At 40.3% G+C, this 11,369-nt stretch overlaps 1 protein-coding gene across 1 annotated transcript in view; it reads right to left on the bottom strand.

The window, feature by feature from the left end:
* LOC109919114 (coatomer subunit delta) overlaps positions 1-11,369 on the bottom strand; it is a 315,806-nt gene that overhangs the window by 303,532 nt on the left and 905 nt on the right. The window contains exons 2-4 of the mRNA XM_048615350.1: positions 9,726-9,905; positions 8,011-8,216; positions 5,905-6,063 (exon numbers count right to left, since the gene is read on the bottom strand). Of these exons, the coding sequence (XP_048471307.1) occupies positions 5,905-6,063; positions 8,011-8,216; positions 9,726-9,905 (545 nt within the window). The remainder of the gene's footprint in view (positions 1-5,904; positions 6,064-8,010; positions 8,217-9,725; positions 9,906-11,369) is intronic.

The following is an 11,369-nucleotide window of genomic DNA, read 5'->3' as shown; positions in this document are numbered from 1 at the left end:
TCTATTTATTTCAGAATCCCCTTCCCCTCCCCCATTTCTGAAGGGTCTAGACCAGAAACGTCAGCTTGCCTGCTCCTCCGATGCTGCTTGGCCTGCTGTGTTCATTCAGCTCTACACCTTGTTATATTACATTCTTGCAGATTCTGGTTAATAGGGTATCAAGAATATTCTGTTCTTCTTTAAGCAATACCATGGGAACCTTCATGTCCACTTGAGATTGCAAATTTTAATGTGTTACAACTGTGACTAGGAGGAATGCAATGAGAATTCAACCTCACCTTTTCCCACATATTGTGTAATCCTTTGCCTTGAAATCCAATGCATCACCTCTTTGGGGTTGAATTTTATTTGCCAACTTTCTGCCAAGCTGACCAGTCCATTGATATTTTCTTGCTGTCTACAGGTATCTTTCCCTGTCATCTACCACTCAGCTGATATGATTGGACTAACCATGAAGTTACTGAATTGTTGTTTTAAAAAAATCTGGTTTACAAATGCACTTTGACATGCTGTCCTTACCTATGGTTCACTTATATGTGACCCTAAGCTGCCCTCTGATGTCGCCTTAGAGGTTACCGATAGTTTTCAGAGGTTGGTAAAGAAAATCCATCTCTGCAAAAATAAAACCTGGATTGGGCAATAAATGCTATGTTTCCAATGGTGCACATATGCAGACAACACAAGAATTTAGTAGCTTTGTGAGGACTTTTTCCCTTATGGAAGAATCTAGAACTAGTCATCGTTTAAAACTCAGGAGCTGCCAGTTTAGAACAAAGATTAGGTGGATTTTTATCTTGGGAGGGTTGAGTATCACTGGAACTCTTTCTGAAACGGTGAAGGAAATAGAATCCTTGAATATTTTTAAGGCAGAGGTGGACAGATTCTCTACATGCAAGGGGGTGTAAGGCTATTTGTGGTAGGCAGAAATGTAGATTTAAATTACAATTACATGATCTTATTGAATAGTGCAGGGGGGCTCACGGAGCATACCTACTCCTGGCTCCTAAATCCCTATCTATGTACAAATAAACATATTGACAACAGTTTATGAAATAAACTTTAGAAGTTGTGGGCTGACAAGTATTTGGGTCCCGGTGGACCTCATTCTAGACCTTAAAAAGAAGTGAGCAAGTAGACGCATAGGTTTTAATTTTCCAGAACACTGTTGATTAGGGAAAAGTCCCAATGGATTGGAAGACTGCAACTGCAATTCCTTTATTCAAAAAGGGAAGGAAACAAAGCAGGAATCAACAAGACAGTTAGCTTAACATCCATCATAGGGAAATGTCAGAAGCTATTATTAAAGAAGTTACAACAGGGCATTTAGATACGTTAAGACAATTGGGCAGAAGCAACATGGTTTTGTGAAAAGGAAATCTAAACAATCTGTTGGAGTTCTGAGGAAGTAACAATTGCTTTCGCTAACGAGGAACAGGTAGATATATTGTACTTAGATTTCCAGAAGGCACTTAATAACTGGCTACAAAAGGTTAGAGGAAAATAAAACCTCAGTGTAAGGAGTAATATATTGACAACGATATAAGATTGGCTGACTAACAGAAAGCAGACAGGAAGTATGAATGGATCTTTTGCAGGTTGGCAAGATATAGCAAATGGTAGGGATCAGTGCTAAAAATGTTTACAATTGATATAAATAACTTGGATAAAGGTATGGAAAGTATTGTTGACAAATTTGCTGATGACAAAGACAGGTAGGAAAGCAAATTATGAAGAGGGGTGAAAGGAGCCTATGAAATGATGCAGATAAGTGAGTGGATAATGATCTAGCAAATTAAGTATATCATGGGAAAATGTGAAATTGTGCATTTCGGCAGGAATAATAAAAAATACTGAATGGTGAGACATTGAAGAGCTCAGCTGCAGAGGGATCTGGGTGTTCAAGTACATAAGAAGCAAATGGTTAGCATGCGAATGCAGCACATAATTAGGAAGGCTAATGGAATGTTACCATTTATTACGAATCGAACTGAATACAAAAGCAGGGAGGTTATGCCTTCAGTTATACAGGACATTACTGTAACCACATCTAGACTACTGTGCACAATACCTTATATTAGAAAGCATATAAATGCATTGGAAGCGGTTCAGAAAAGGTTTACCAGACTAATTCCTGGAATGGCCAGATTATCTTAAAAGGAAAAACTGGACAAGCTAGGCTTATAACTGCTGCAATTACAGGTGAGATAACAAGGTGTGGAGCTGGATGAACACAGCAGGCCAAGCAGCATCAGAGGAGCAGGAAGGCTGATGTTTCGGGCCTAGACCCTTCTTCAGAAAAAAAAATACAGGTGCATTATAACTGCTGCAATTACAGGTGACTTGTTTGAAACATAGAAAATCCTGTCAGGTCTTTAGAGGACAGATGTGGAGAGTATGCTTTCTCCGATAGGCAAATCAAGAACTAGAAGCCACTGTTTAAAAATAAGGGAGGCCTCTCTAAAGCAAAGAGGAGGCAACAGTTTATCTGAGTGTCTTGAGTCTTTCGAACTATCTTCCTGAAAAGTTGGTAGAAGCAGAATCTTTGAATACTTTCAGGCAGATGTAGACAGATTCTTGTTAAGAAAGGGGGTGAAAAGTTACCAGGTTAGGCAGGAATATGAAATTAAGGTTACAATCAGTTCAGGAAATTAGTCACAGTTTAATTTTTCAGGTTTACAAGATAGTCAGAAACAAATGGTCATACAGTCAAAGAGCACAGAAACAGACCCTTATGTCCAATTCATCTGCGCCGACTGTACATCGCAATCTACCGGATCCCATTTGCCAGCATTTGGCCTATATCCCTCTAAACCCTTCTTATTCATATACCCATCCAAATGCCTTTTAAAAGCTGTAATTGCACCCTCCTTCACCACTTCCTCTGGCAGCGCCTTCCATACATGCACCACCCTCTGCATGAAACAGTTAACCCTCAGACAGGTTGCATGAATGTCTACTGAGAAAATTTCAGGAGAGCAAAACTTGCTTTACTGCAAGCCTTGGCGGTTTTCTCCTCCTGACCACTAGGACTGAAAACCAGACAACTAAATCCAGAAAAGACCACCAGGCAACCATTAGCACACATGCACCATTAGTCTTTTCAAACAGTAGATAGTTTACAACACATTACAAAAGCGATTCCATTTCTTGATAAAACCACACTGTACCCTTTTCAATCCAGAAAGTAGCCACACTGTTCCATATCTTCCAATTTACCACAAAGTCCTTACATTTAAGTATGTATTCTCAAGGGATGTCATACAACTCATGGAGCTGGACAAATTGGAACAACAGTGAAATTACTCCCAAGTGAATACAATGAAAAAGCCTGTATCATCCAGATCTGTTGGCTAGTTAAGGAGAAAAGGTGATATTGGCTGATATTGGCACAATTATCAGGTCTTGAAAGCAGGGTGACAAAGCTATATTTAAGAAAAAAAAATCAGCCAGGTTCCTCAGCCAATAAAGGTTGCAATGCTGAACTTCTTAACTTTCACTTTTTGGCTCATGTGGAAAGATGGGTGGGACCAAACAGGCTTTTCTATCGGATTGATTTATATCAGCAGCAAACACAACTTAAATAATGGTGCAATCTCCTTTTGAGTCAATATGACAGACTTAGTTTCGGGTATCAGATAACTATTTGGATAGAAACAATCTGGGCAGAAGAGGAGATTGACAATAGATAATGTGAAGAACCACTGCACATACCAGTGTGGAAGCAGAGGTACATGTAAATTAACTGCCCGGTATGTTAGTCATTCATAGCCAGACTGCACAATCTCAAATTCACTCAAACTGAGCTGGCTGACATGTTGCTACTGCCATCTGTCAGTGGCTGTCTTTTTCAAGGTGCTAAAAATAATACTGCATGTCTTTCTCACTGCTTTATCTGTCCTCCACTGTTGGGAAGATCAGATGTCTGCTGGCTACAGAAAATTGCTTCAGGGATTCCACAATCAAGATTCTAAACAACGTGTACACAAATGAATGCAATCTTTTCAATCCTGACCTCAGTTACATTGCAGCATTCCAGCACAATGCTCAACATGCGATCCTGTCACTCAATGCCTGCAATCACTTACAATGAAAACTGAATTCCAGAGGGGAGGTGAGGTGAGAATGACTGCCCTTGACACAAGGCCATAACTGCCCAAGTGCGGCATCAAGGATTCCTCGAAAAACTGGATCAAACTAGCACAAAGGAAGATGGTTCCAGTTGTTGGATGTCAGTTGTTTTCCTCTGTAAGGTCAGAAGTGGGGACGTTCACCAACAATTGCAATATTCAACACCCTTCAACTTGGATATTGAAGCAGTCCATAGCCAAATGCAGCAAGATTTGGACAACATCCAGCTTAGGTTGAAAATTGGCAAATAACATTTGCGCCACACATGCCAGACAATGACCATTTCCAACAAGAGAGGATCTAACCATCACCACTTGACATTCAATGGCATTATCATTGCCAAATCCTGCACGATCAATATCCTTGGGAGCTACTATCAGATCAAAGGTTAGGAATTCTGCAGAAAGTAACTCACTTTCACAAAGCCTGCCCACCACCTACAAGACACAAGTTGGAGTGTGACAGAATACTCTCCACTTGTCTGGATGAGTGCAGCTCCAACACTACAAGAAGCTTTATACCATCCAGGACAAAGTAGCTTGCTTGATTAGAACCAAAATAACAAACATTCAGTCCCTCCATCACCACCACTTAGCAGCAATGTGCATTGTCTGCAAAATGCATTGCAGAAATTCTCCCACACTCCTTAGACAGCAGCATTCAAACCCACAACTACTACTATCCAGAAGGACAAGGGGAGCAGATACACGGGAATGCACACGGCCTGCACGTTTCCCCTCAAGTCGCTCACTATCCTGATTTGGAAATATATCACTGCTCCTCAGTGTCACTGGGTCAAAACCCCGAAACTTCCTTCCTGGGGGCATTGCAGGAGTGCGGCTGTTCAAGGAGGTAGTTTGCCACCACCTTCTCAAGGACAACTTGAGTAATAAATGCTGGCCCAGCCAGTCACACTCACAAACAAATTAAAAAACAGAAATGGTCATAACCAACAGTAGCTGATTAATGGCTTCAATTACAGGATAGCCCATCCTACGACTACCAAAAGTAAAATCAAGTGCATCTAATTCCAAATTGAAGGAGTACCTCCTTAAATTTACCAGTTTGGGCATCAGCCATCCTGCAATCTCTCTGGAGGGGACTGTTAACTTGTAGTAGATTTGCTTTGGAGATGTACATCCACTAGATGCTAGATTGACACTTACTGAGATTATTTCATGTGACATCACGTTCTAGATAGAGCGTGAATCCTTACTCCAGATGTAAGGGACTACTATACCACTCCCATGGGCTCTTTAATGTAGTAAAACAGCCCAAGATATATTATAGGCAAGTAATCCTTGACAGTGAGCCACACAAGCAAGTATTAGGAGAAGAGACAATATATTAAGTTCAAAAAAAATCAGGCTTTAAGTGCATATTAAAAAGGAAAAGAAAGATAGAGAAGCAGAGAAGTTGAGGAAGAGCATTCCCGAGCTTGAAAGCCTAATCAGCTCAAGACACGGCTTTCAAAGGGTAGAGTGAAGAAACCAGAATTGGAGCAGCTTAGACATCCAGGTTTGTAAGACTGAAGGAGGTTACAATAGGGAGGGGTAAGGCCAAAGAGCAATTTGAAAATGTAGACAAAAATTTTAGAACGTGCCATTACAGACCAACGAACACAGGGTGATGATTGAATGGGTCTTATGGCTATTGAAGGTACAGACACAAGCTTTGGATGAGTTCAAGTCCATTAAGATGCAAGGTTGGAGATTAGCTGGAAACAACAGTCTACAAATTACATAATTACAATATCAGCACAAAGTTTTCACTTACCTTTCTATGTTAACAGGAGGTGATAGCACTTTAGCTGCTTCTGACGTACGTTTTGTTGAGGAACTAATCTGTTCTCCTTCCAACTTCAGCTTGTCTACAAAATTATCCACATCTTTTCCCTTTGCCCCGAGTTTTAAGGCCTTGCTTGGACCAGAAGGTCTGAAGGAGCAGAGAGAGAAGCCGACATTTTAGATAAAGAGATAACCAAACTTAAAGAATTAATTCATTAACCAAGTCATCACAAAACATGCCAAAACTTTCACACTCGCCAATGTAAATGGACCAGTTCTTGCACATACAACAGAACACATTAACTTTTAACATTCATGACAACGTAGTACTTCCCCAAAAAAAACACTTGGTTCAGTACACCAACTATACATCTGCACCAATGAAAATCTGTCAAGATTTTGGTGTACTACGCAGACGGCAATACCACAATCAAGCCAGGATAAGCAGAAGCAGTCAGAATTTTGGGAAAAAAAGGCCTTCAACTCAACAGGCTACCACATACTGGGTGCTGCAGGAAGGGCCCCTCCCCATGCATTATTGAAGCAATTGAAGCAAACCATACCTGATTATATATAAACCAGCTTCACACGCAAGACCTGCTGCATCAGCCCTTAATCCATAAGAGAACATAATTAAGTGATAACGGGTTTAAAATGGCACAGGTTTGGTCTATAACATATTACAGCTAACAATGCAGAATCTCAAACAGCCAAAAAGGAACTAACTGACTCTTCAATTCTTCATGCTACCCAGCAACAATAATTGAACTGAGTCACTATGAGCAAATAAGGAAAGCTAGAGGCAATAAACACCACTTTCTCCTTAAATCAAGAAATTCCGGACACGTGCAATGTCCAACCATTTTCAAAGATTTCTTTACAAAAAAAAAGATCATGAGCAATGAGCCAAAATGCCCATAGATGTGGATCAGAATTTTAAACTATGCTGGTCTATCCGAAACCCATACTGTCAATGGTCCAATTTTAAAAAGAATACAGCTTTATTAGCATATTAAATATGTAGAGCAGAATATTCTTAGATGATATAACCCTTCAGAAAAAAGTTCTTAGAAAAGTTAGACATCCTGACTTTTGCTAACTCTCTTCTTAAACCGTTAGTGCAAAAGGTAAGAACTTTGCCATATTAGCTTCTTTATACATTTGAACCCATTTTACAGGGTAAACTTGATGCATAGGAAGAATGAAAGGCAATAAAGCAGCTGACATCAGCATTGCTGAGTAACACGATAGTTCAGAGTTTGTAGTCTAACAAACATAATAAATCAAAAAACATACAAAAATCAATTTCATTCAATACAAATACTTTTAAATTGTCTGGAAGGCTAGAGGAAGTAGAAGGGATAGCAGGTGACCATGTGCAAGTGATTCATGAAGGATAAAAGACAAATGTAAATAATGCTCCACATTCTTCAGCACTATCATGACAAAATCACAAGCTCAGTTATTGAGCAAGTTCAAGAAGAAATTGTTGGAATTTTTAAGTACAATTGACATCAAGGAAGGAAGGTAATGTGCAGTGTGGTTTTGAAGTGTTTCAACACTCCCTGGGACTCCATGGACTGACCTGCAGAGGCCTTCTCCTTCCTATATGCTGCCTGTCGGAGTAAAGTTTCACAGTGTCTATTTGATAAGTCATTCCTTCAACCCACATCAAAGCAATGATAGTCCCAGTCTTTCTTGATTCTTGTTTCTGCTACAGAATTTCGAAGTCCAAGTTTGGGTTCACCAAATACTTTCCTATTTTCTATTCTCAAACCCTAAGCAGTTTCCTTTCTTTTTCAACCAATTTTAAAAAGTGGAATTGGTAATCATTACTCCCTTGTCAATTAAAATAAGAACAGCACTTCATAAACAAACCAAAACAGCATAATGTGTGAAATAAACCAAATTTAACATTCTTACCCTGATGGTGAAGTGTCCTCCACAGATACTCATTTATAAAAATGCAAAGGTCAGTCATATCCATGCAACATACTGTCATGACAGCCTCTCTTACCATTACAGTGAGCAGCTCGACCAGAAGACAAATGAGTTTTTCTGCTTTAAAACTCGAACTCTGGAAATTGGAACTTACCTCATTACTGCTGGCGTCATCTTGGGTTTCTCCGGTTCGATGATGGCATCAGTTATCATTGATGCCGCTGAGCCACCAGAGATTCCTCCACTGCCAAACCCACCAAAGCCAGGAGCTTTCTTGCCTTGCCTTTCGGCATCTCTACGAGCCTGTTGCAATTCTTTAGCCTTCCGACGCATTTCTGCTTTTGCTTCACGTTCTTGAGTCTGAATTGGAACATAGAAACAACAATCACAGCCAAAAGGAAACAGTTCCACACATCAAAAGTCTGCAACAGTATAGTAACATCATTAAAATTGCTTTCCATTTTCTCGAAGATTTGTGGATAGTATGCAGTAAACGAAGCATTTTCTGTTTAGTCACCCGGTCCTAATCAAGAAAATCCCAGGTGAGGCATGGTATGGTAATATCGGACTTCAGACTACAAACCCGCCCCTAATTCCACGGTGACGCTGGTTCTCATATCAATCGTGCTGTGTTTAATTAGCATTAACATCATAGGACCTGACATTCCAAGTATCTCAAATTCTTGGCTTGGGCAAATATCAAAGCATTGTAATTCTATGCTCTTGACCACCTTCTCCAGACCACTCTCGGTAATAAGGGTGGCCCACCTAACATCACACACACCCAGATATCAAATAAACAGCCATGAATTTAGACTGCCACAAATAATTCATGTCAGATGGATTTCAAGTGCAATAAATAACTAATCAGTAATAACTTCATTATATCTGATTCTCCAAGGTTCAAGGTTATCCAGCACAATGATACCTTCAAGAGTCAATATCCATATTTGGATTTAAATATGCAAAGTTTGCTTCACGTAGTTCAAAGCATTTGGCTGAGCAATGAAAATGTACTTTACACTGAAAAATGACAATATTCTTTATATAGTCCTTTTCGCAAACTTACAGACAGCCCAAAGCAATCCAATCCAATTTTGAACTTTCTTAGTCTAGTCACTGCTGTGGCACAGACAGGCACAAAAGCTATTTGCAAACAGCAAAACCCTATAAATAGCATTACAGACCAAATATTCTGTTTCAGTAACATTGACAGATAAATGCTGGCCAGGAGATGAGATTTCTCTTGTTCTTCTTCAAATTAGCGTCACATTACACTGTGCCCAGTCTCTGACTAACCATTTAAAAGATTAAATCAACAACACAACAGCACTCCATAATGTGGCGGTGGAGTGCCAATGCAGATTATATGCTCAAATATCTGCATCGGAACTAGAACTCAGAACCAAGAACCAAGGCAGTAAGTAAACTACAACCAAGTAAACCTCAGGCTTTGATCAAATTTTTCCAGATTTATCCTGGATTTTCCTTTCATTTTGTAGGGAAAAAGGGGAGCTGTTTTCTTTCCATTTTCTAGACAAAAATTCTATTGTGTGTTGAGAATGTGGAATTCTCTAGCAGAGAATAAATGGAGTAACTGATGCACTTAAGAAGAAAATGGATAAATAACCGAGGGAGGAAAGAATATACTGATAGGGTGAGACGAAGTACAGTGGAAGACTCGAGTGGAGCATAAACAGAGGGTAAGCCTGTTGGACTGAATGGCATGTTCTATGCTGTATCCAGTTTGTAAACATTACTACAAGAGCATTGACTGGAACCTTTGGATACCTTAGACCTTTCTGTATGTCTGAGCTCCATGGTTTGACTGTACACTCCCGCACTCTATTCGTTTATATCTCAAATTACCTCTCGAACAGCTCTGAAAACTTTTTCTTCATGGGAGTCCATTTCTGTGAAGGTTCGGATCTGCGCTAGGTTCACATTCTCACGATAACCCAGGGCGACAATCTCATCAAAGGCAAAAATCAGATCAAAACAATGCTCTGATATCTCACTCTCCTCTAGGACTCTGCAATATTCTGGAATCTATTAAAAAACCAAAAGTAGTACTTAATAAAACTTGTATTCGAATACTGGAAATACTTACAGAACAAAGGAAAAAAACATACATTTTAAGTAGGTTTTTGAAGCACAGACTGAAATTGGCAGGCATGATGTTGTGGGCATCAAAGAGACATGATTGCAAGCGGATCAAAGCTGGGAGCTAAGGATATACAGAGGACATGCAGGGGCAAGGTTGTCTCGTTAATAAGAAATGAACTTAAATCAACAGCAAGACGTGATATCAAGTTGGAAGCTGTAGAATTTGTGTGGGTAGAGTGGAGGATCCACCAAGGACAAAAGACCCTAATGGGAGTTGTGTACAGATCTCCGAACAGTGGTCAGGATATGTGGACGAAAAATGAATCAGGAGGTAGAAAAGGCATTGAGAAAGGCACTATTACAACAATTATGGTGGACTTCAATGAGCAGACAGACTAGGAAAATCAGGTCGGTAACAGGTCTCAAGAAAAGGAATTCGTGGAATGTCTGCAAGATGGTTGTTTGGAGCAGCTTGTAGTACAGCCTACTAGGGAAAATGCAATTCTGAATTTGGTGATGTCTAGTGAGGCAGACTTGATTAGGGAGCTTAGGGTGAAGGAGCCCCCAGGAGACAGTGACCATAATACGATAGAATGAATTCTGTCTGAGGGGGAGAAGCTGGAATCAGATGTAACAGTGTTACAATTGAGTAAAAGCTAACTACAAAAACATGAGGGAGGAGCTGGCCAGAGTCAATGGGAAGGAGACCCTAGCAAGGAAGACAGTGGAGAAACAATGGCAGCAGTCTGCAGGGTAATTCAGGAGGCACAGCAGAAATTCATCCCAAAGAAGAAGAAACATACTAAGGGGTAGATAAGGCAACAATGGCTGACAAAGTCAGGGAGAGCATAAAAGAAAACAAAAAAGTATACAAGGTGGTGAAGATTAGTTGAAAGCCAGAGGACTGAAAAGCTTTTCAGGAAAATATAGTCCGGTTAGCCTGATTTTGGTCATTGTTAAGTTTGTGGAGTTCATTGTCAAGGATGAAATTGCAGAATACTTGGAAGTACCTGGTAAAATCAGGCTGAGTCAGCACAGCTTCATCAAGGAGAGGTCATGCCTGACAAATCTGTTAGAATTCGTTAAAAGGTAACAAGCAAGCGAGACTAAGGAGAGCCTGCAGATGTGATCTATTTGGATTTCTAGAAGGCCTTTGACCATGTTCCGCAGAGGAGGCTACTGAATAAGATAACAGCCATGGTGTTCAGGGCAAGGTACTGGCATGGATAGAGGATTCGCTGACTAGCAGAAGAGAGACAGTTAGGATAAAGGAGATAGTAGGAACTGCAGATGCTGGAGAATCCGAGACAACAAGGTGCAGGGCTGGATGAACACAGCAGGCCAAGCAGCATCATAGGAGCAGAGAGGCTGACGTTTCGGGCCTAGACCCTACATCAGAAAAGGGGG

Source organism: Rhincodon typus, chromosome 32 (genome assembly GCF_021869965.1).
Source record: "Rhincodon typus isolate 14 chromosome 32, sRhiTyp1.1, whole genome shotgun sequence".
Lineage (NCBI taxonomy): Eukaryota > Metazoa > Chordata > Chondrichthyes > Orectolobiformes > Rhincodontidae > Rhincodon > Rhincodon typus.
The sequence above is the reverse complement of the archived record's forward strand: the minus strand, read 5'-3'. Positions and strand labels throughout refer to the sequence as shown.